The 25307-nt window shown below is 46.0% G+C and overlaps 3 protein-coding genes across 4 annotated transcripts in view; 1 reads left to right on the top strand and 2 right to left on the bottom strand.

Annotated features, from left to right (window-relative positions):
- MEI1 (meiotic double-stranded break formation protein 1) overlaps positions 1-7005 on the bottom strand; it is a gene marked incomplete at its 5' end in the record, with an annotated part of 46620 nt that extends 39615 nt beyond the window's left edge. The window contains 6 exon segments of the mRNA XM_082309223.1: positions 440-643; positions 1205-1310; positions 1980-2053; positions 3970-4020; positions 6583-6706; positions 6889-7005. Of these exon segments, the coding sequence (XP_082165349.1) occupies positions 440-643; positions 1205-1310; positions 1980-2053; positions 3970-4020; positions 6583-6706; positions 6889-7005 (676 nt within the window).
- Positions 7006-7348: 343 nt separating this feature from the next.
- SNU13 (small nuclear ribonucleoprotein 13) lies at positions 7349-11452 on the top strand. Its single transcript, XM_082308084.1, has 3 exons — positions 7349-7466; positions 8405-8525; positions 9516-11452. Exons 1-3 carry the CDS (start codon positions 7464-7466, stop codon positions 9776-9778), a joined length of 387 nt encoding a protein of 128 aa, XP_082164210.1. The 5' UTR covers positions 7349-7463; the 3' UTR covers positions 9779-11452.
- A 444-nt stretch (positions 11453-11896) lies between these two features.
- XRCC6 (X-ray repair cross complementing 6) lies at positions 11897-25258 on the bottom strand (the record flags this gene model as incomplete). 2 transcript variants are annotated; one of them, XM_082311067.1, is made up of 12 exons in its annotated part: positions 11897-13393; positions 14178-14291; positions 15240-15340; positions 16029-16158; positions 17075-17236; positions 18188-18356; positions 19576-19762; positions 21131-21314; positions 22175-22429; positions 24335-24473; positions 24964-25073; positions 25174-25258. In XM_082311067.1, the coding sequence occupies 12 exons, from the start codon at positions 25256-25258 to the stop codon at positions 13197-13199; spliced, it is 1833 nt and encodes a 610-aa protein (XP_082167193.1). In that variant the 3' UTR covers positions 11897-13196. The 2 variants fall into 2 exon arrangements, 1 of the variants encoding a protein (XP_082167193.1); XR_014228105.1 differs by having other exon boundaries at positions 13365-13393; positions 15227-15340.
- Between the last annotated feature and the right edge of the window lie 49 nt (positions 25259-25307).

Genomic DNA, 25307 nt, shown 5'->3' with positions numbered 1-25307 from the left:
CGCCATTAGCTTTCTAACCTAAATAACGTGATGCCCCACATCTGAAGACCATATCTGTTAGACTCCCTCCCACGCTCTACAAAACCCACCTGTCCGTGCATAGTGTTTGCATTCAGACACTTTGAGGGATGGTCTGTTCCTAGGATGAAACAGCAAATTGAGACAGGCCAGGCCACAGTGCAAGCTCTGAAGAGACTGAAGATGAGTCAGTGCTAGGCAAACGTGGGGCTCGAGGGACAAGGGAGGGCTGGGGGAGCTCAGCAGCGGGTCTGGGCCATTCGATTGCTATGGAGTCACAGAAAGGCTTGATTGCTTCAGAGAAGCAGCAAAAAGCTCCTCTAGGGAACAACCCACATTAGAGCGCCTAAACCAGCCAAGGATTTCTTCCTCATTCTAAGCCTTCCCTTGCACCCTGCAGTTTCTCTCAGCAATGCCTTACCCAAACAATTAACCTGCAGCTCCTTTGTCTGCGCACGCCCCAAGGTATTCAAGAAGAGACCACACAGCCTTTCTTCGAAGTGTGCTGAGAGCCGTTCTGTGCCAACAGGAGAGGAGTACAGCTTGCCATACAAGTAGCAGACAGCAGCCTTTATAGCTTCATTTGGGTACATCAAGCCCATCAGCAGATGATCCACTAAATTACCTAGGGTGAGGAAGAGAAACGGCAAACATTCACACTAATGAACTGACTTTTTAAAAGCACCAACCTATTTCCCTTGAGAACTTGCAAAAGCCCACCGGACAGACTGATGTATGCAGATTAATGCATGCCACAATTCGGTGATGTGCTCACCACCATCTGTCCCTCTGAGCAGAGGTACAGTAATAAATGGCTAGAGGAGCACGCTCTTCACCATATGAAGATCCATCATCCCAGCTACTTCCACAAACAGCTAAGCTTGCTCACCAGAACCCCAGGGGCTGGACCAAGGAAAGAAAAACTAAATGTATGTTGCCTGTGAGGCAGACTCACAAACCCCAGTTCACAGAGGCTGGTTTTGCCAGGCTGGCTAAGAGCACAACGACAAGCCTGCTATGAAGGTACTCACCTGCAACCCAGGAGGCCTGCACACCACTCTGAATTCTGGACGTGCTTCTTGTGTGACCTTCATGAATTCACACAGGGGATGGGGGAGTGCATGCATGCATACGTGTATTAGGGCTGTGAATACTACCCTTCAGTGGGGCATGACACATTACTCACTGTGCTCTACCACCAGTATATCAGCAAAGCCTGGGATGGCATCTGCCAGCTTGCCCAAGAGAGTGAATGTGGGCAGGCTGCCTCTCATGGTAGTTGCTTTGCACAGCTGTAGAGGAGACAGAGAAAGAAAATGTTTCACTGGTGAGGACACAGTCCGAAGGCAGAAATGCACCCAAACCAGCAAGCTCGCACAATCGTCCAGAACAGGATCTTTTCCTAAGCTGGGTCCTCTTCACCACTTAGGATAAACCACAGGAAAACCCTGAACACACCACTAAGTCTCAAAAATGTGTTTTAATTAATCCAAGAAATCTCTTGCTTGTTGCTCCTTTTCTTCTCTCTCCCCTCCACCTCTTACTTGAGCAGATGAACCAGCTGAACTTCTCCCCACTTTCACTACTTCCCAATTTTTTGTACCCCATGAGACCATCACAGACTCAGGAATGAAAAGAGCAAGAGCCCATGGCACAGGCTGGGAAAGCTCCCCATATCACTGAAACAGTAAGCTAGGAAAATAAGAATCTGAGGAAGCCACGCAGCTTCACAAGAGCATCATGAAGCCATACAGCAGCAAGGCATCATGGGAACAACAAGAAAACTCCAGGGTAGACACCAACACTGCCAAAATCACAGCAGGGGAGCTGGCAGCAGGACATCCCACTGCAGCAGAAGCTGCATCCCAGCGCGGTAGCTGCAGTCTTGCAGGGCCACTCATTCCCATCTCCTCAACCTCCGAAGGACTGAAAGGAAGGGCAGGGAATTCATCTTCACTGACCTCTTTTTGGCTTTCATCCAAAATGCAGCGTAAGTACTGTTCTGACTTCAGCTCCACCACAAGCCGCACCAGAACTAGGCAGAAGAAAGCGGATCAGTAATTCACACCCAAGAGCACTCACAATCCATCTTCCACAGGGCTTTAGCAGACCAGTGAGCAAAGAGCTTAGAAATTAAATGAGCAGAGAGGTGCTGAGAGAGCAGGGTAACATCGGCATTCCCAGCACTATTACTTCTGATAGCCCATCCCGAGCTCTCTGCAGCAACATTACAGCAGTCCTGTTCTAGCTGCACTACAAACCATGCATGGAAATGAACTGCAGGCGACAAACTGAGCATCAGGACACAAAGGAAACATAAGGAACCAGGAAGGGAAGGAAACAAAGCCCTAGCTTAAAACCATAAAAATTTCTGGTAATTGAATAGAGCAGGCTTCCCACAGTATGAAAATTGGCCTTTAAAAACATATCTTTCCAGAGAAGATATCAGAACTGAAAATGCTGAGTATCTTTAGAGGCAGACTGAGAGCTCCTCCTCCAGCTGCCACTGTCCCTGAGGTAACAGTGCAGTCCACCAGCCATTCCTCCCCACTGCAGTTATCCCATATACCTTGCCAGGAAGCAAGGCCCCAGTCACCTTTGTGGTACTGTTCACCTCCTCAGCCCCAAGTAAGGGCTCTTATTCTTGGTTCGCTGCAACTTTCAGAACTCTGTCCTCTCTGTCCTAATAAGAGGAATCAACACAAAACTATGTTTACCGGGCACTGGCTGCACATCACCTGGGGTTTCCCTAACTAAATCACAAGGGAGTTGCCTGATGCTGGCAGGCTGCCCCTGCCTCCACACATATACCAGTGTACCAGTTTCAGGAAGCAATTTCTTCTGGTATTTTTAGAACCTGGGCACCTGAATGTTCAGCAGATAAAGTGTTGACAATAGCCCCCTTACTGAGACACTGTGCAGAACATTGTTCCATAGGATTTGGTAAGGCTGTCTTGGATGTATCTTGCTGTCACAGCATGATTCATTTGAAAAACACACTCTTTTGATTTGTATTCTAGGAAAGCATCAGCAAAAAAAAATTACCAGACTTCTAGGTTCACCATCTCTTGGTATATCCAGGGCAATACTGGAGGTTTATCTAGGAGACCTACTTTAGCTAAAGAGCTATGCACCTCAGCAGAGTCATATCTTGAGACAGGTGATTTATAGATGGTTTAATGGCCCTTTCTTGCCCTGAACTCTCAGAACCCCTAACAACTTTCAACAGTTAGGTAACACTAAGTTGAAATTCCTCTGTTTGAGAGTGTCCATCTCTCAACAGACTGGTAATATGACAGAAAGACTTCTCACCTTTTCAACACCATTTCAAGCAAGTGCCTGAAAACTCAAACTCCACTGGAAGGAGGAGCTGGTCACACCTCCTTTCATCTTTCATCACTGGACAGGAGGAAATCATTCCATTGCTAATATCACTAGACTCAGCAGAGATGCCCAAGGTTAAATGGACTGCAGAGATTCCTTTGTCAGCCTTGCAGGCATTTCCTTCAGATTTCAAATGAAGGACGGCTCATAAAGAGGAATCTGCAGCCTGTACAGGGTAAATCCCAAATACTCTCTGTCCTGAGGAGAAAGCAGTAGATCCCAAAGCTCACTGAAGCCTACAGGGAAGATTTTCATTTGCTTTGAGACTTCGGGCAGGTCCAAAGATGCCAAAGATGAGGCATTGTTTACCACTGTTACCCATCTGACACTAAATTCATGGCACACACAGAACCTGTGAGAGAAATGCTAAATATTTAAATCTGCACACGCTCCCCTGCCCCCAAATATTGGAACAGTCTGCTCGTCACTGTTGCATTGATGATAGAAAATAGATGCTCTTCCCAATTCAAGCTGTGTAGAAGCTGAGCATCTCACTATAGTTATCAGACAAGATAGAACCTCCCTTCACAAACTGTCAGTAATTGAGATGTGGCATCTGCCTCTCACCTTCTACGAATAGGTCCAGGGCACTGCTGTCTTCCACGGTATGCAACATCCCTAAAAGATAAACCACAATCAGTCATGGAACTCGTTCCTGCTTGTGATCATCAGTGCTGTAATGTCTTCTTGTAAAAAGAGATGCAAATTTTTTTCAGAACTGTTTTGTTTTCCCTGCTTCACATGACACCAGCCTGACTTTGTCAGAGGAAAGTGGATACTCTCAGGGAGTATCGCAAAAGGCGCTTCCACAAGCAGGACACAAGGACATGAAGGCATTCGGTTCTCTTGAGAATCTTTTCTGTACTTTATAGTTGAAGTCAATGGCTCCACCTATGTAAGTAAATATGTAACTGCTACCATCGCCACACCTCACTGCGTATATCCAATATTATACATCCGAAACAACGCTCCAGAATGACAGAAGTTAGAGCCCAGCTGTGAGTTGTCCTTTCTGTCTTCCATTCATACCAATTACCACAAACAGTCTTCTCCCTCCACAGCACTGAAAATCCTAAGGCCAAATTTGAACACTGGGTTTAAAGCACATGGAATAAATTGAACCTGAAGGCACCACTTCGCAAGTCATTTGTACAACAAGAGCGTAAGATTGGATATATTAAAATAAGCCACTGTCTGTATCTACTACATCACAACAGATGAGAAACTCTACCTCCCAGCTCCTTCCAGCTTCAGGTACCAGCAGCATCAGGCATCTGGTTCAGACCCCCACCTCTGCCACACCAAACCACTTGTTTCAACATATCCTATCAAATTACCTCCCCTCCGGAGACTCCATGACCCCTCAGAAATTTGACCAACTAAAGCAATGTTATGACATTGCAGGTGAAGAAATTACTTATTTCCTGCCTCATCTGCCCAATCCTCAGTATCTTCCTTACACTTTGGAGAAGATTAGCGTACAGCATTAGTGAACATTGCAATATTAGCTGCATGAGGTTCAGGCTTACCTGAAATTCACCATCCCCTCATATGTCACACTCCACCTCTGTTCTCTTAACCCTCTTTCTTCTGCCTGTGCTCATCCCAATATTCTCTCTCCAAAAATAAATGTATTTTCCTGAATTTACTATCAATACTTCCTCCACAGCACTGCTCAAACCTTTGGGGTTCCCTCTTACACTCTTGCACCAAATGATCCTTTGTTCATTCAAGCTCTATCCAAAACGTACATGTCATTGTTTGTAGCCCCAAGCTTGGACTGGGATTCCAGCTTCTCTAGCAGTAACACCAAGTACAGTAAAATCCCAGAGCTGTCCCCAAACCATCCAATTGCAAAGCTTCTTAAAGACAGCGAGAATAATTATTTTAAAATATACAAAAGCATTGAAATGCAAGCACAGCTCCCCTGTCTTCTGGGGTATTTTGTGTTAGGGTCGTACAGTGTAGGACTGAATTGGCCATAAGCACCACTTCCTCCACATCTGTATGGGACTACGTATGCAGACAGGGGGCAACAAAAATTTGTGTGACAGAGAGAACTAATCCTGCACAAAGTTCTAACAAAGCTGCTCTCAAAACACGCACAACACGGTTTGTGCTGGGAAATAAACTGGGAAAACCCTGTTTGAATTATTCAGCGCATCAAGGCAGGGGAAGGGGCTTGTAAGTCACTTTCCCCCAAAGAACAAGAATTATCTGTGATGTGCAAATGAGATCATGGAATTAAAGGAATCCAGTATATCTGCTCTTTGAAGGCACTTGCATTTGTACCCTCCACCTTTCTCTTCCTGCCTTACTGTTCCCTCATTTAAACCATTATTTCTTCTCTGTCAAGATTTTAGACAACCTTTCAAAGACCTCTCCCACAGCACTGCTGTGCAAAGTCAAACGAGCAAGAGATGTTCAAGATCACAGAGACTGTTACTGGAAGGACACTTTCTGACATCCCACCGAACACTGCATTCTGCTGTGAGGCCGACCCACCAGAAATAAGCGGGTATTACAGTCCTACAGCTGCAAGAATTTCTAGAAATGTAACGCGATGGTGTGGAAACAACAGTATCTGCATTCCTATTTTGCACATTTGTTATTAAATCCTGCAACACCTTTTTAAGCTCACATTTCCATTTCTGTACCAATCTTTATATAAACGCCACAGATCAGTGAGATGAGAAAGCACTGAGGCACGAGACCAGAATCGAGGGCATTCACGGAAGAATCATATGCCAGGCACTCCTCGTTCTCCCGAAAGACTTTAAAGATATGTCAAGATACTCCAGAAAATTGCAAGAGCTTTATGAACATGCCAGTCTGTTGCTTTATTCTGTGCAGGGTGCTCGCAATGTTAGCTTTCTAAACCAGACTTTTAGTCTTTCGTTTGGAGGGTTTTCTCAATTACGTGCAACAAATCCTGCTCCTTGGGGAATAAGGGGATTAATTAACCTATCCTAAATCAAACGACAGGCAATTTTCTGCGGGGAGTAATAACACACCTAACACAGAATGGTGCAAGTATGGCATTGGGTACCTCAATATACTTTCGCTTTCTTTTTTATTTTCGTTTCAAACGTGGAGAAGCTTCACATTTACAGATCTGCCCGAAACAAAAGGTAACGGCCCTCTCCCTGCTGCCGCCCTAGGCCGCAGCAGAGCTCTTACCAAAGAGGGTTCCTATCAAATGACCGCAGACCCTCTCGTCTGGTGCCAGCAGCTGGACCACCGGCAGCGCCCGCCGGGCCAGGGCCTCGTGGAGGCGGGAGAGGACGTGCTTCTTGCGCACCAGCTGCGGACCAGAGACAACCACCCCTCAGCGCCTCGGGCCCAGCCGCCCCGGGGCGGGGGGGGAGGCTGCTACCGGCGCCCGAGCGCCGAGGTGCTGACACCCCCGCCCCAGCGCCACGACACCCAGCCGGGGAGAGGGGGGCAGCCGGGGTGGGGCCGGCTGCGGGGGCGGGGGCCGCCCACCGAGGCGCCGCCGTCGCCCAGGGTCTCCACAGCGCAGGCGAGGCAGAGCGGGGGCCGCAGCGCCAGGGCCCAGCGCGCGCCGTGCCCGCCGCCGGGCCTCGCGCACCCCGCCGCCATCGCCCCACCGCCGCGCTCTGCGCATGCGCGGCCCCGCCCCCCCGTGGCGGGCGTGGGGGGGGCGGGCCCGGCGGGGCCCCACGGTTGTATTCTGTGTCACGGCGTGCGCTGCTGCAGCGCCCGCGCTCGCGTCACGCTTTACGCATCCCCGCTGTGCCCCGGGCGAACAGCTCCGTGCTGCCGCCCCCGCCGCCACAGACGCGGGGCCGAGGCTCGGCCAGGCCCCGACCGCCCGCCCCGCCTCGAGCTCTGCCGGGCGCAGCCGCCGGCCCCGCCATGCGGCCCCGCACGGCGGCGGCGCGCGGAGGCGGTGCGCGGAGGCTCCGCCCCCCGGCCCCGCCCCCCGGCTTCCGGCGGCGACGCAGCGCGCAGGAGCGCTCCCGCCGCCTCCTCCTCAGCGCGCTCGGGCCCCGAGGAGCGACAGGGCCGCGCCGCGCCGCCCAGCCCAGGCCGCGGCCATGGTGAGCGGGGCCGGGCCCCGGCCTCCTCCTTCCTCCTTCTCCTCCTCCTCCTCCGGGGGCGCCGCGGCGGGGGGCCCTGGGGCGGCGGGACGCTGCCTCCCCGGCGGCTGCAGGGCAGGGCGCACGTGGAGGCCGGGGGCGGGCGGGGCCGCGGCCGGTTGCGGGTCTCCTGCTCGGCGGCGGGGCGGGATGCCCGGGTGGGGCTGGCGGCCCCGGGGGCACCTAGTGACGGGGGAGCCGCTCTCCCGGCCCGGCGTGTGTCCCGTCCCCCCCCCCGGCCCGCCGTGCCCCCGCGGGGAGCGGGAGAGTGTGCTGGGCTGGCGGAGAGCGGCCGGGGCAGCGTGCGAGGGCGGGCGGCGGAGCATCGCGGCCTGGGGCCGGCCCCGCTCGGCGCTGGCGGCGCCCGCCTTGGCCGCGGCGGCGGGAGCTGGAGGGGCTGCGCTGCTGCCGGCGCCGGTCGTTAGTGCCGCTTGTGACTTCGTTGCTGTTCGTTACGCTGTTGACGTTAACATTTGGAAGCTGCTTGTAATTTGGAGAAGTAAACCTGATGTGTGCTCTTCTCGGGATTCCTTTCAAATTCATGCCTGAGCTTGTCAATGTGCTGCTGGCAGGAGCTTGTGCGCTGAAACACTTGGTTTTGTACAGCGTCCGTGGTGGCAAATGCCTGGCGGCCGCCCTGTCAATTCACCGCTGCTGCTCTGTAGGACCCAGGTTGGCTGCCTGTGTGAGCAGAGATACCGTCTGCTCTGAATATGAGACTAATCCCTTTTTATAAATAAAACGCAGTGGGATTTTTAGTGAATGTGCAGAGCAACTGAGAACGGTGAGGTGACTCCAGCAGTCAGTACATGTGGTGGACACGATGCCTGTGTGGCATCGTTCAGAACAGAGCCCCCTTTCCTCCTGTTGTAATACTCTTTGCTTTTTCCTTTCTCTAGAGTGAGGCAGAGGTGAATCCCAAAGCTTACCCCCTGGCTGATGCGCAGCTCACCAAAACGCTACTGGATCTTGTGCAGCAGTCCTGCAACTATAAGCAGCTACGCAAGGGAGCCAACGAAGGTGAGACCTGTGTGTTGCGAAGGGTGCTAGAAATCACAGCAAGGATTTTGTGAGAAGCTGTCGCCAGAGGTTGTCTCTTCTCTCTAGCGGTGGGCCAGTAACGTTACATAGATCTGGATATCGCGAATGTCCCTCTCCTTCCTCCTCCTTCTAGCCTGCTTAAGCAATATTCAGGGACAGAACTAAGCTGTAACCTTTTCAACATTTATGTACAATTCTGGTAGATGCCCAGCTGTGTTCCTGGTGCGTGTCCTGCGATGGTGCATGCTTCAGTAGTGTGGCGCTGGGATTACCAGGTGCCTCGCCAGTTTAGAATCGTAAATGATTTTGGCTTTGAGGGGACCTCTGGAGGTTTCTAGTGCAGCCTGCTTGGAGAGTGGCTCCCTTCACAGCTGGATCAGGTTGCTTAGGGCTTTGCCTAGTCAAACTTTTAAAAAAAACAATCCCTAAGGATAGCAACTCCACAACCTCTCAGGACCCTTGTCCTATGGCTTAAACTCTTCTTATAAGGGCAGGGGGGAGAAATACAAAATTCCAGCATGTCCCCAGAATCTCCCTGAGGCAAGTCTGCAACTTGTCCTTTTCCCCGCACGTTCACGAGGACAGCCTGGCTCCATCTTCTCCGCAGTCCCCTTGAAGCGGTAGAAGACAGCAGCCGTGCCCCCTCCACTCCCACCTTGGCCCTTTATTCTCTGGGCTAAGCAAACCCAGCTGCCCCAGCCTCCCCTCACCCGCCGGCAGCCCTGGGCTGGCCTCGCTCCCTTGCCCATCTCCGCTGCGCCGGAGGGCAGCGCTGGGCACGGCGCCCCAGGGGCTGCCCTGTGAGTAACCCCCTCCCCGGCCCTGTAGCTGCCGCTTCCCTTTGGCCCGTCCTCGTGCCACCACTACATCTCCTTCTTGCTAATGCCGGTTTCAACGTCTCCTAATCTTGTTTTTCATTAGATGTGCTTTCCAGAAGGACCTAGACTTACTCTTCAGTTTCCTTTACAGCCACCAAAACGCTGAACCGAGGGATAGCGGAGTTCATCGTGATGGCGGCAGATGCGGAGCCCTTGGAGATCATCCTGCACCTTCCTCTTCTCTGCGAGGACAAGAACGTACCGTACGTGTTTGTGCGCTCCAAGCAAGCCCTGGGCAGGGCGTGTGGCGTTTCCCGGCCCGTTATCGCCTGCTCCATCACCATCAAGGAGGGATCGCAGCTAAAGCCTCAGATCCAGTCTGTCCAGCAAGCTATAGAAAGACTGTTGGTCTAAATGCCCATGAGTTTATGTGTGTGAGGAATAGGAAAGTTGAAGTCAGGGGGAATTAATGTCTAGCTTCAGTTGAGATTATAGTTTTGGTATCAGTGTTTCATTTCAAAACACCACATTTTTGTTTAATCATGGTTCAATTTTCAGTGTTTCTGCCTCTCCTCCCCCCTTTTTTTCCTGTTACTCTACTCCAGCACATTCATTCTCATTGTATTACTTCTTGAAAAGTGATTGTACAACTGTATTTCCTGTTTGACGTTTAAAAGAAAGAAAGGAGAGAAAAAAAAAAATCCCCGCCTTACCTCCATGTCTGCCTGCTCAGGGCATTTTTAACCCACCCATTAGCTTACTCTGCATTGCAGTATTTCTGCTAAGCTTCAGCCTCTGGCAGGTGTGAGTAACTCTGTGTTTCTGAATGGTTCAGTCTGCTGAGGATAAGGCGTGTCGGTTCCCCACACCGCACGTGCATGCAGACTGATGGAGTTGTTCCGTTAAGTGATGGAGCAGCGTAGCCATGCGTAAGGCAGGCAGTGGCCGCTGTGTAGCAGTGGACGGAGCCAAGATCAGTACACGTAGCACAACCCTTTTTCTTCTTGAAACCAGATGAGACTTCTGTAAGAGCTGTATGGGGAGCAGAAATCTTACGGCAGTGCACAAGGGGAAATCTCTTATCATCCGTGCATTTTTAAATACTGACTTTTTAAGAAAAATAAAATTGCTGACAAAGCTAAATACAGTTGTCATTCCCTTGGGGAAGCATTTGCTGAAGTGTTCCTACTTGTAAAGCTAAACCTTAGCTCAGAGATTGCCTAAAGGCTATTGCAGCGTGGTAGTTCATCCTCCTTCAGTTTTCTTTGCGTGGACTGTATCAATGAGCCTGGGCTTCCTACGGTATTTAAGTACAAAACACATGGTAAAGAGCAGCCTGCTGTGGCTGACCAGTACCCTACGTATCTTGTGGTTTTAGGGAAGCTGCTGTACTGTAGTCGCCTGACTGAAGATAAACCCTTTAAGTCCTAGCCAAGGCAACAGAGAGCAAGTGATTTTTCAGATAAAACAACTTGTGTCTCAAGAAGACAACGTTAGATAATCTCGCGTTCTGGAAAAGCGTGAAATGCCACCAGCATTCTGGAGAAGCGTCAAGCACGACCAGTGTTCTGGATTAGTGGTGGGTTTATGGAGCTAGCTTTAGTTCAATGCATCTTGTATAATAAATCCATTTCCTGCTCTGAGCAGAGGAGTCTAAACCTCTGTGTTGGAATGGGCCATATCAAACCTGTCTTCTATTGCAGAATGCCAAAGCAAAGCTAGCATGGAAAGACCCATAGGTACAACAGCAGAAGGGAAGATAAGTCCTCTTGTAACGTTTCCACAGAGGCACTAACTTCATACCTTTAGTAAGTAAGTACATCCCGAGCAGATGAAATCAGCTCAGGAGGACAAATCACGTCTGTATATTTTTGTAAATGGCTGATAACTAATATCCTTGCTAAGGTGAATTTAATACAAAGATTTGAGAGTCCTTTCATTTCTATGAAGTTTATAAATGCTGCTGTACCCTTCTACTGATGCTGACTGTTGAGCTAGTTGTGTTTAAAACCACAGCTTTGCAAAGGACTTGCCCTATTGCACCATGCCAAGACAGCTGATGTAAGACAAAGCACATAAGGAGCAGAAATAAAGGATTCTTGAGCAAGCAAAACTGTCTTAATTTTCTGCTCTGAAGCCTTCCATCACCATCCTTGTTGAACTTCTGCTTAATGCAATAGCCTGCTTTAAAAAAAAAAAAAAAAAAAAGAAAAGCAGCCAGGAGGAAGATCTAATAACCTAGACAAAACATGCCATAATCATCCAAAGCCTGAAACGTGTTATGCCTGGGGGTTAGCAAGCCAAGAGAGACGTTAACAAGGGCATTTGGGGAACAAAAATTCACAAAATTAAGGACAGGGTAGTCTCACTATTTTATTGCATTCAAGTCTTGCTAAAACAAGCATCTACAGTAACTCCTTTGCCAAAGGGCAAAACAAATTGATAGCTTAGACAAATCTTTATTAAAAATAACTACTATAATGCAGGCTGATTGGAAGTATAATAAGACTACATAGCTTCAATACTGCAGACCTCAACATGGGCTAGCTGCTCTTCCGAGAGGAGCTGTGGAGGTGGAAGCGAGCAGCGTGCTGGCACAGCTAGGGTGCTCGCAGTGCCAAGAGAGCGGTCACGGCTGGCTCCGATACGCGTACCGCACTACAGCACGGGCACAACCTTAATATATGACCTAATTCTTCAGTAAGTTGCCCAACAGTTTGTGTGCCAAACATGGGAATCCCTAAAAACACCACGCAGACCAAAACGGATACCTCGTGTATCCCGTGTTTGCATCCCGTAGAAAGTTACGGTTTAGCTAAACAACTGGTACTGTTTTCTAGAGCCAGGGCAATGACTATCGGCTTTAATCATCTTACACTGCAAGACAAGTGGGGCATGCCAGGCGTGGAAGTTTAAAAACCAAAACATAGCCCCAGATGCAGCCTCCAGAAGTATGATTAAAAAAATAAAAATACTGGAAGTAACAAGGGCTACTCTCCACAACTTGCTATTTTTTTGTTTTCAAAGCACAGATTTGAGTACAGAAGCCTGCACAATAGTCTGACTCATACTCGCTACAGAGGTGGAAAGCTCTATGCCATCTCAGTAATTTAATTGGGGCAAATGCTCGCAGCCTTCCAGGGAACATGACTTTTTTTTTTTTTTTTCTTTCTTTTTTTAAACCTGCTTTTGCTATTACCGTTTAAAAATGGGAGACGTGGCTGTGCAGCTTTGTGAAGTGCTGGCTTTTTGCCCAAAGGATTGGCTACTGCTTCCCAGTAATTATTTTCTCCTTTATGATCTGCTAGTAATCTTTCTAATGCCAACGATGGAAAAGAACCCAATTGATTACAAGTACTGATACTGACTGGCTGTTTTGGAGAGGAGGAGAGTAATACGCCACATTTATACCCTCTGTTAGCACACACATTTGACCTGCTGCCTGAATTCTTGTGTGTGCCATTAACACAGATCATTCTGTTTTCTTATTCGAAGTGAGTTTTGCTGTCTTTATGATGCAAAGATAGTATAGCCAGTGTTGCAAAGTAAGAAGTCCAAAATAACTTTTATTAAGAAACCAGGAAGGCACAACTGTGTTTACTTGCAGTGGGTGACCTGAGTTAGCAGGGAATTTAATTCTGCCTTTGGCTACTGTGAACAGAATCCAACTTTGCAGAGATGTTTCACAACTGAAAGTAAAAAGTTTCTCCACTGCTAGATTCAGCAACATTTAGTCGCCTTCTCCTACATAGCAAGATTAAACAGGCAGCATCCACATAAGACAACCAAAACTTTAAGCAGGCGGAAGTCAACCAGGGCCTTCTGCTCCTGCTTAGTGCTCGCTAAAATATTCAGTTAGCGCGTCCATGAGCTCCTGCTTCTTCCCCCCACCCTTCAGCCCATACAACCTGCATGCATCCTTCAGAACGGGTACAGTGAGCTTGCCGAGAGTGCCCTTCTGCACATGACTCCGCAGCTTATCTTCTGAGACTTCTACCTTCGGCCTCTTCTCAGTTTGAGCATCAGAAGCTAGAAAGATAAATTTTAGATCATCAAGATTTAAAAAAGTTCCTTAATAGAATGACATCAATGTTTCTTATACATAACACAGTTAATGGCCGTTAGCACATGGTACTTTAACAGCTACCTACACACTCACAGACCTAGTTTCCGTATTTTATGAAGTAGGTGTCACTCACTACGTAACTCATGTAGTATATTTCATTGATAGGAGCGATCTCAAACTCAAGTATGAAACTTTGTGTTCTGATGGAAAGATCACCCCCAAATGAAACTTTTAAGGGTTCCTCATCTAGACAGGAGAATGCAACTATTCCATGGGGAGTTCAGCTAACTCCCACTTTGTGCAGAGTTTCATAGACTCCCAAACTACACATGTACGTCAGCATTTAGCCCTAAGGATGCCTATCTTGGACTTGCTAAACAGACCATGCATAGAAGTCTGCTTCCTCACCAAGAACAAACTGAAAGCACGAAGAATTTTACTACTCTGTTGTAAAAAAACCCAAAGTTATTAATAATGATAAAAATAATAATTTTGCAGTAATTTACCCACACTGCTTCCTATACTTTTCTGTTTTTTCACTACGCAGTTTCTTATTCCAGCAGCTCTCTAGCTGGATACCACAATATCCTTTAAGAATCACCGCTGGATATAAGTCCACTTTGTTGTGGAGATGAGTAAAGAGTTATTGCATAAGCAACTTTAAACTACGAGACAAACTGAAAACGCAGAAGTCTCTAAAGAAAGAACACAGACACCATGTTGCATGCCTGCACTGTCATTACTCACCTTGCTTTCGCTTTACAGCCTTCCCATCAGGATTGTAGTCAGGGGGATAAACCAGCTGCTTGAACTCCTCCACCAGGTTGCCCAGCCTGCGGTCCATCTCTTTAGCTTTTGGCACTGGCAAAAGAGAAAGACTTGCCCTCTCAAAAACAGAGTGATCACAGGAAAGTCTAAATGAGGCCATCACCAGATACAACGGTGCTTCGTAATAACTAGCATGCAAGTGTCTTGCAAGCATGCAAAATGCAAAGACCTATGTTATGATCTTCACAAATGAGAAATTTACAGGTCTTGGTAATATCAAGAGTTTGTATTATACATATGTAACGGACTCCCACATATCCCTGAACAGGAAATATTTACACAGAACAAAACTGACACGGTGGAAGTGATATAGAAGATCTCCCACCTGGTTGCACAGATAGCCAGGTCTAATCTCAGACATTTAAAATACAACAGGTTACTATCTAAGGTTGCGAGTAGTTTGAGGCAGAACAGCTTGTTTCTGTCATGTATTTGTACGATATCTAGCACAGGGACCCAGATTATTTGCTACGTATCACTTCAGAAGAGACAAACAGTTACTGTAACGCTACTCCTGGAATACAACATAATTTTAAAAAAGGAACTTCCCCTTCAGGAGTAGGTTTCTATCCTTCGACAAGATATTCTTCTACAGAAACTCATAGCCACAAGGTGGCATCATTGCCTCCTAGCAGAATAATGCTCTAAGTAATTCTGCCCATTTATCAGACTGAAATATTAATTAGACTCTTGAAGAGAGAAATTTCAGAGAAAACATTTGTCACCATAGAAAAAAGGTGATTGAATTGTAATTTTGGAGGGTAAAGTGATCAATTTTTCCTTTATCTTAAAAGTGACAGCATTAGAAAGTAGGGTTTCAATATTTTAGAAGGGACGCCTCCAGAGTTTTACATCTTGGAACTGCACAGAACTAAAATATTTTTTAAAAGACATTTGGTTTTGTAGTGGCACATCTCTGGCTTAAAATGAAGTCAAGAGCTCTCTACCCCACCTCCCTTCGCACCCACCAATAATTCTCACTTGTAAGATCCTCAGCTTGTTCTGGTTCCATCAAATCCAGCGCCAAAGCCTCCAGATTCCTGAAGTGCTGCTGCAAAACTGGGTTCTCAAAGCTGTCAGTCCTGTCAAGAATCCCCCAAAATGTCAATGCATGCTGCCAAGAAGACAGACAAGACACATAAGATCTGCCACCAGTCTATTTCAAAGTAAAACTTCCCTCTTTCCCACATAACAATCTATGTCATTGGAAGAACTGCTTTTCCTCTTTTCAATTTACCTACTGAATCACTATCCCGTCATGCATCAACTGTATTAGAAAGCTGTGCGAGACAAATGGAGACAGTGGCGTTCTACTTAAATACCAGTTATGCCACTTTCCACATAACTAGAAAAAAAATCTCCCAAAACAGCACTTCATAAAATTTATCCTATCTATAATGAAAAAGGCCTAACTATTCTCTCTGAAGTGCTCTAATTTAAACGATCCAGGTCTGAACTGCAATAGATTGGCAGAACCACAATAAAATGTGATACCTCTGCAACAAATGACAACAGCCCGGAAAACAAGAGCGATTCTATAAAGAACTCCAGAACGTGCTACATACTGCATGTGGTGCCTGGGTATTCAGAATAATTAAGAATAAAGTTTGGACAAAGCTACTGCAAAGGGAAGCAATTTGCATCAAAACACATCAAAACTCCATCTTGTGGACACCACAGCTGAACAACGTATGCAACAGAGCAAGCAATAGTGTTGTGTTTTCTTCCCCGTGCCACCCCCTCACATGCACACTATTTATCTCCACGTACCTGTATTTGAATCGGAGTTTTTGAATTATTTCCTTCATTTTGTCCACCTGCTCTCGACTGGCTGGCACCTTTTCTGTAAAATCAACATTCCGTTTGTCATCCGCGTATGGTAAGAAAATGATGTGGAAACCTACACAGAAAAGGGAGAGCAGAGAACAGTTATGCAGAACGATCGCCTCAAAACAGTAATTTATGGGAAAGACCAAGATGTTTATTAGCTAGGTCTGATGATTCCCCAAACTAGCTACTATTTTGCTGTAAAGAGCAGCAATCCATAATACCTCCTAGTACCTACAGCATGACACTCAATACTAATCTCAGTGTATATAACCAACATCACTAATGGCTTTTTGAAAGAGATTCAAACTAAATGCATAGTTAAGAGACGGAAACTTGTTGCCTGCTTTTTATACAGGAGATCAACTTGTGCACCTTCCCCATCTCTTACTGGATACAAGCTTGAAAAAGGCTTGTTTGAAAATTAAGTTAATGTCCATGCTTTATTTCTGAAATGCTTTACATTGTACACAAGCAGCATTGCTCCCCTACTCTACATCCTTCCCAGAAGAGGATTTTCCAGTTAAAGAGGTGAGAAAATGGAAAAGAGCAAGAGTCTGCCTTTGCTCCCTGATCATCCCCCTCTCAGCTGCTACGGTGCGAGGCTCAGTATGTGAGATTATTTATTTAAGGCTTTAAAATGTATCCAAGGATACAATAAAATTCAGGGAAAGACATTCCATCTAGTCAGCAAACAGAAAAAAGGGCTTTTAATTTTTAGGTCAATTGCTTGAATCTGCTAAAAAAAGGTAGGAGGTGGGAAAATACTGTAGCCATGTTACACCTGAGCAAACACTGATGTAACTGGAGTTTTAAAAATAGGTTCAACGTCAGATGCTTAGAATGACAAAACTGAAGAAAAGGGATGTTGGAAAGCACTCTCCCCAGTTTTAAGGGGAGCAGCACCAAGAATATTTTTACGCAATACAGGAGTCCATTATGCTGACTGCATCCGATCGTGCAGGGAAAGGCAGCATCTCTTCCCATACCTGGAGGGGCTATCTGCGCTTTTTCCTCATCCACCTCTTCCTCCTGGGGAACCAGGGCCACGAAGCGAGGGGGAGTGTTCCGGCGGGCGGTGTATCTGCACAGTGCCATCACCTCCTTCTCCAAGCATTTCATCAATAAGGCATTAAATAGCGTTGTACTCCCTGCAAGGTAAAGACTGCATCCGTCAGATTGACAGCTTTGCTCCTTTGTTCAGGAGTGTAACCCTAGATATTACAGGACCAGAGCAGTGAGAGTTCTGGTGAAAGAAATTAAATCACTAGTATATGAGCAACAAAATACAGTTGAAAAGTGGAAACGGGTATCTACAAAGCCTCTTTCTGGTCTGGTGGGACATCATAGTAGCAGCACATCATAGGACCTTTTGCAGAAGTAACACACTAAGAATTCAGATTGCAATATTCCTCTCTTGAGGCACGCGTTTGCTTTGTATTGTACCAGATATGGTGGTCACGAAAAGACCGACATGTAAGTAAGGTGTTTGACTCAGGAAACTGCTAAGCTGGAGAAGCTAGTGTAAAGGTTCTTCTTTAGTCAGATACTGCAAAACATCTGGTCATAACTCAGCCCTCTTTATCCACCGGTAGATTGAGGAGCTGGAGTTTTTTTCTTTACTATTGCAGTTTGGGATAGATTATTACTATATTTCTAGATAAGTAGATTTACATATACACATAAAAAGGGGAGAAAAAGCAGTCCTAAGCATCCTCTCCTTCTCTCTTTACAAGCCCGTAAAGTGCTGTCAATTCAACCGTACTTCCTCAGTATTTTTATTTTTTAACCACCTTTGCCTTCTTGTCAGGTACTAGGATCCTTCACGAATGACAAAACCAAATATACATCTGCATAGTTTGATTAGCTGCTTGTCACAATGGATGAAACATGAAGCCCAATCAGCCCTTCTGCTACTGAAGAAAACAAGAATTAACTGCAGCTGAGAGGGGCAGTAACAGTTAGTTCTATACTTTTTAACATTAGCAAGATTTTAAGTTGGACAAAGATTTTACACTCAATGATCCCCACTGAAACACACCATGAATCAGCTGGTTACCCTAATGCAAGGTGGTGAACCTTCTCTTGCTATCTTCACTTACCACTTACTATGGACTCCTCGGGATAGATGAACTGGGAGGGCTTGATATGGTGGTGCTGTTTTAGCATTGAAAGTGGTTTGAAGCCAATCAGAAACAAGCCCGGAGAATCAAACCGTTTTAATTCTTCTGTTTCCTCTTTCTCCATCACAATCTGGCGGTTTCCATATGTCTAAACCAGGGAAGAGCAGATAGTAGTGCTGCCAGCATAAAAAAAATTGCAAGGGGGGCAGGAAGAGGATGCAATTGCTGTCTTCCACTACTGAAAAGAGGGTTATAGACAAGACAGAGCAAACTCTCATCATTAGTGCACACTGAAATGGCAAGTCACAGCCTGTGACCATTATCCCAAGGGAAATTCCACCTGGAGAGTAGCAAAATGCACTTTCCTAAGACAATGGTTAAGCCCTGGCATAGAGAGGCTGTCACATCTCATCCCTGGAGTTCTTCAGAGCTGTCCCAAACAAACCCTGAGCGACCTGATCTGGTTTTGCGAGTCTTGCTCTGGGCTGGGTTGGACCAGACGTTTGCAGAGGTCCTGTCTGATTCTAAACTTGCTTCAGCAGATGCACGTCAGCTATCCACTCCTGGCAGAAACAGTGACTGAGAAACAATGCTTTTGAAGCATCACTCATACATCACAAAACAAAAAACATATTGTAGTCCAGCTGCAGCAGTTAGACATCAGGGCTTAACGCTCAGCTTTCTGTTCATCTCCCGTACTTTATTTCAAGAAACTAATGTCCAGTATAAATAAACTTAATATTTAATCTTAAGACAACGACTTTAAGAGCCTTTGGTGTGGAAGGACACACAAAGTATGCTTGTGACAATATACCTAGCAACTGCATATCCTGCTTTGAAATAAGGCTGTACCTGAACAGAACATGACATTCAATCTACATCAGCCAAACTATCAAGCAGGAAGGCAAAGCAAAGAACAAAATAACAAAAAACAAGGTAATATGCCCTTTTTTTTTGTTTGGAAAAGAGCTCCAACCCCCACCCTGTGATTCACACTTATATGTTTAATAAAATGGACAAAATCTGTTCCTAATGAATCAAAAGATAACACCAGCAGCAATAGCACAAGGCCACGTAAGGTCGGGCTCTGACAACCTGGTTCTGCTTTACAGAAAGAAGTGACCTGTGTTCCTGAGTGCGCTTCCACCAGCAGCTATGCTTTCCCTTGACAGTCATGACAGGGAAACAACCCACTCTCGCTCTGTGTAGCTTACACAGTGACCAAGCTTTCCCCAGGGGCATACAGATGTAAATATTTCTGCATCTGATCTTGAAAGTGAAATACAAACAAAAGCAGCAAGAGAATCAGCATCTCCCCACCACCACCACAGAGACAGGAAAAAGCAGGCACATAATCAATACATTACCTGAGCCCTTTTTGTGTCACTAGGCAGGAGCAAGCTGCCTGTTTTTCCATTAAACATCCTTGTTTTTGTTTTAACTGGTTCATTAGTTTCCCGATAAAGCTTCACCGGATACGGCTTATAAGCTTTTTGAACAAGGTTGTAAACACCAACAGAAAGTGCCAGATCTTTGTTCAGATACAGATTTAACCTGTGAAAAAAAGCAGATACAGACTTGAGACTTTTGAAAGATCACTTTTGCAAAAGAAAGCCATCTCCTCAGATAACCTATTTTCTCTGACCTCCTCCTATTCTCCTCCCCCAAAATCACATGTATCTCTGGAAACACAGTATTACTTGAGTCATAATCTCACTTGTATAAAAACATTCTTGCAATGCTGCCACTTCTGGTCATAAAAATGATTTAAACACAAATAATTTACCGTATTTCTTTCACCTTTTTTCACTCTGAAGGGCAGATATGCTCAAGTAGAGCACAGGACAGGTTCCCATTTGGGCACCCCACTTGTGCTTAATGCAATGTGACCTCTGAATTCACATAGCTGTTCACACAGAAGGCAAAATTCACCAAAAGAACCCCATCAAGACAAACAATACCACAATTTCAGGGAAAAAAAAAAAAAAACACGAACAGAAGTTAGAGAAAAATTCAGAAGTAAAGGTTTAAAATTGGAGGTAATCCTCAAGTTCTGAGAGCAGAACAGTGAATGACTGTGAACGTTACTTCCTCTCCTCTAAAACCTATCACTGTTATGGGATTCTTCCTCCTCAATTATTAGAAAACTTGAGGAACATTCCCAGAAGAGGAAAACAAAGCTGTGAGTGGGAGCAAGAATGCCAGTGACAACAGCTCAGGTTGGGATTTTTCTTTTAATATATATTAAAAAAACCACTAGGCTGTGAAGTTCATTCCCTTACTGTGCTTCCACATCATTCTGCTATGAACTCACTCATTAAAAAAAAACAGCTATTACGGAGTATGTGGTTCCAAAAATACTCTTTATCTGCTTTGCCAAGATCCCTTTAATCTCTCTGTAAGTATCTCTAATCTTTCAGTATGAGATCAGAAATATCAAGGCTATGTGAATCCACACCAAGTGCCTAGACAGACCGGCCTATTTAATAATAGGCCAAAACACCTACCAGTCACATTGAGATAAGATTTTTCTAAGTAAACACTAGTAAGAAAAGCCTCATTTTAATCAGATTTCACTATAAACTAAACACTTTGCTTGTTGCAGATTTTTTGGTAAGTATTTTACTTGGCAATGATGTTATTTTTTGAAAAATTACCATTTCTGGCCAAGCTCAATACACGATATGTCACGCAGAGGGAAAAAGGAGGCCTAGTTTCACTCTCCACTCTTCTCATCCACCAAGGACAAATATCCTTGGAAGCTATGGAAGAAACACCAATCTTGGACTAAGGAATTAAGATTGAGGAATGTAAGCACTGATGCCTTTATAGACCAATCATTCCAGACGAGGGAGGCGAGATGCAGTCTAAAAATAACATCAGGTGCCTCCATTGAATGAAATATCATAACTAGGCACAAACCTAGCTAAAGCCCGTTTCTTTGCTTCCTTTGCTCGTACTTTCTTCATGAGATGTTCCAGTTTTCCTGACTCCTCAGGTTGGATCCCAAGGTCCTCATCCTCTGCTATGTTTACGATATCCCTGTAGAACAAAGAGATATCGAACCCTCCAGGCTTCTTCAAGTGCATCAAGTCCAGGATGATGCCTAGAAACAAAGTAAGAGAGAGGAGGAGGATCACAGACACTGCTTTTTTCTTACATCGGCATGTTTCTCAGCACTCTCGGATTTCTCTAGCTAAGCAAAGAATTTAAGCAAGAATAAGCTCCAAATTGTCATCTGCACCAGATGTGAAAGTTTCTAGGGAAAGAGGCAAAAGACATTCTTCAACTTCAGTCAAAACAACGTAGCCTAGAAAATGTTTCCTCCCTAATTAAGAATCTGGACAACATTGTGCATGAAACTGCTCTGACAAGCTCCTATAAAACATAATCTTACCTCAGGCACAGAGGGAAGTAATGAGTTCAGAAATTCCCCTTTCCCAGTTATAAGGGCTAATAGATTAGGGAAGCCTCACAGCTTCTAGATCCAGCACATCTGCTGAACTCCAAAAACACTGGTTACCTCAGCTACACAGTTGAACTAATGAAGCATTTGCTCTTTAGTCTCTGAGCTCAGGGTGCTGTTCTTCAGCTAATTAAAAATGGAGCCCGTAAAGTAATTTACCTTTTGCGTTAACTTAGCGTTATTATTCCCTTCCTGGAAAATGGTGGAACAATGAAATAAAGTAGAGTTTGTTTTCCATAGCATTCTCAAGTCCCAATTTATGCTATCAGAGTAGAAAAAGAGATCCTAGAAAATAAGTGTTAGATGTTGGATACCAGATTGGACAACAGATTTTCTAATTTAAATTAGATACCAAATTTCTAATTTAGAAAGCTTCAGAAAGATCCCCCAGTTCTGATGATTTTACATTCTTTTTCCACCGCAAACTTGCAATGCGGTTAATATCTGCCGCGAGAATACATCACTTTTATTCTGCCTGAAATTAAAGGGGAAATAACGACCTGTGTCTCTCAAATCACCAGCTCTGGTCCTGGCCAGCTTGGCTTTAGCACTGTCATTGGCATGAGGGTCATCCTCGTTGGTGAAGAGCATGATCCTTTTGTGGCTCAGTCTGACTCGGACATCACTGAAGAGATTAGAGCAGGCCCAGAGTGCTTCACCCAGTGAATAGTCAGCATTGTGGCCAAAGGTCTCACGGAAAAGTGCTCGTCCGTCGTCTCCCCTGTAGTGGTCCAGCTCTAGAACACGCTTTGCACCTAGGGGCAACAACAGCATTCACGTGCATTAGAAATACTGAAAGAAGTACCGCAAACTCTTCTAAACATGCACCAAGGGTCCCTTGCAGCTGACATCTGCGTAATGTCCCCTAGCACCTCTGTGGCGGTGCCCTTCCAACATCTGGATGAGAAAATTGTTCCGGATAGCCTAACATTTGCAATACTGCAAGCCAGTTACCACTTGAAAGCACCCACTAGGGCCAAGAGGACACAAAGTGCCCTGGCACCTTCCTGCTGGGGGAGGGAAATAGGCAGAGAACAAAGTATCGCAAACCCTCTACACTGAAAGGACAAGTTCTCAGCAGGAAAGGCAGCAATTGCACCCGCTGCAGAGGCACGGCAGACTGCTGCGCCACCAGAGAAAGGAGGGGAGGCTGAAATACATCCTGCATCTCCACAGCACGTTGGGAAGGTGGAGAATTCCTCCTGCTCCCTTGCCCCACGTGCCAGATAGCATCAACCTGGAGGTCAGATTCAGCCGATAGATCACCACACAGAGCACAGCAACATTCAGGGCAGGTATTGATGACCTTTTTAAAGCTCTGCAGATTACTCCAGGCCAACTACGACTCCTTTTCCCACCTGTCTAATAGCAGGTTCTCTGTTTTCTCCCATAACTCTACCAAGGGAGACAAGCTTTCATTTTTCAGCTACTGCATTCTGCAGAGCTTCTTCCTTTGTCCTTCACTCAAGCTCTACAGCACTTTTGAAATCTCATCTGAAAATGTCTTTTCTCCCCTATTTACTATTTTACTTTCACCTCCTCATATGTGTTCATAATTATGTACTACATAATAACTAACTATAGTACTTCTTCCTTCTCCAGAACACGCTGCTCTCCAGGGGCAGCAAATATACAATTCTCTTCCTTTTTAACAACGCCCACCTTTTACCTGCACTGTCTTTATCGGCACGGTGAAGCTACTGCCTCTAACACAGGGAAAAGGGCAAGCAGGGAAGGAGGAGGAAAAAGGATGAGCGAGAAGCCTCAGACGCTTGCTGCCAGAAAAGGGAGAAGAACCTAGGGCAGTCTTGTCAGGTCCCCGTTGTAATTAATTCTGAAACTAGGACAAGGCACAATTCTTTCAGGAGAACCCCATGTGTTATTAAACCTGCACCCCCTGGTTAAGAAAATTAAATCAAACCTCCTCAGAGATAAAGGCTGCTATTAAAAGCTAGTAGACAAAATCCCCCACAAGACTCTCCGCTATCAGAATTTGTCACCACTAGCATGCATTCTTTGCACTCCTCCTACTACCTTTTCCAATTCAGCAACTGGCACTCGTTATCAAGCAGATGCTAGGTAATTCTAAGAAATCCTAAGAAAATGGAAGAGCTAAATTCAAGAATTGCAAAATTTATGAAAATAAGAGATGGAACACCCCAAACAGGTTAACATGTTGGACAACCTGTTCTAGCTGACCCTGCTTGAGCAGGAGAGTTGGACAAGATGACCTCCAGAAACCCCATCCAACCTAAGCCATTCCGGGATATTCTCCACCAACTGGAATCCATGGTGCCTTAGCGTGCACACGCACTTTTCTGAAGTGCGGCAGACACATGATGGGCTTTCGAGAGTTCTGTTGAGATCCTCTTAAGTTTAGCAGACAGCAAGTGAACGACCACATTAAAATAGAAGAAAAGACATAGGAAAGGGATCTGCACCAACTATAACAGAAAAAGCTAAGCTCCCACTAAGTTTCTAAGCTTTCAATACATTTCTAAATCTATCCCCAACCCCAACGCACCTCAGTAACAGGAATTTTTTTTGTTTATCTGATAGCTCTCTGTTTTCAGAGAGACCAGTTATTGACAATGCTACTACACAGATTTCCTTACTCTACCTGTCTACATAACCTTCCTATCACTTTTTACTGCCTTTACCTGGATTGTCCAGCTCCTGAAGAACATAGACATGCTTGAAATCTGCCGAGTTCTTGTTCTTTTCCGTACCATAGAACACAACACTTAACAGGTCCCTGTCACTACTAATAATTTTGCTGGTATACACATTCCGGATGCACTGAAAAAAAAACACACACAGGTCAAAATATGAAGGACATCAGTTGCAGCAATGACACAAAAGTTTTACCTTTGGCAGTTAGCAGTTTATACACGTAGACTCTAGCAAACAGAAGAACTGTAACAAATGCTTTAAGGTAAATTTCAACAGCAGAAAGAATCTGGGATTTTGTTTTTCAAAAGGCTTTTTTTAGTACACAGCCTTATGTATTTTTCATTACCATTCCCCTTCTATAAGCAAGATCAATGAAATAAACGTCTCTTGAATACACCACCCTGAATGCAGATTGAGCGCTCATTCTATAAACATTTCCCTCACCGAACTCTGGACACGGCTCACCAGGCAATAGATCTTTCCAAACCCACAGCCATTCAGCGGTAGCGACCTTACACCAACAGCTGAGGCAGAGCGACAAGCCGGTACCCGTACCCGCGGCAGTGCTGAAGGCGATCCCTGGAGGGTTTGTGAAGCCCCCCGAGGGGGGCCTTACCTGGATGGTCATGTCGAAGGGAGTCACTCCGTCCCCGTCGGGCTCAAACATGGCCTTGGAGGCATCGACTAAGAAAATGAGGCTGTCCCGACCCGAGAACCTGTAGTCCGCTACGGAAAGGGAGGCGAAACGGTTTTAGCAGCAGCCCCCTCTGCCTGCTGACCTCCGAGGTTCCCCGTGAGGGGGGGGGAGGGGAAGGTGGGCCCTTACCGACCGCCTCAGCCCCCTCCTCCTGCTGCTCGTCCTCCTCCTCCTCCGGCCCCTCGCTCCGGTAGTAGGACACCCACTCCGACATGGCTCCCAGCGCAGCACCAGGCCCAACGGCCGCGGAACCGCCGGCCGAG

Source organism: Platalea leucorodia (genome assembly GCF_965183815.1).
Source record: "Platalea leucorodia genome assembly, chromosome: 4".
Lineage (NCBI taxonomy): Eukaryota > Metazoa > Chordata > Aves > Pelecaniformes > Threskiornithidae > Platalea > Platalea leucorodia.
The sequence above is the reverse complement of the archived record's forward strand: the minus strand, read 5'-3'. Positions and strand labels throughout refer to the sequence as shown.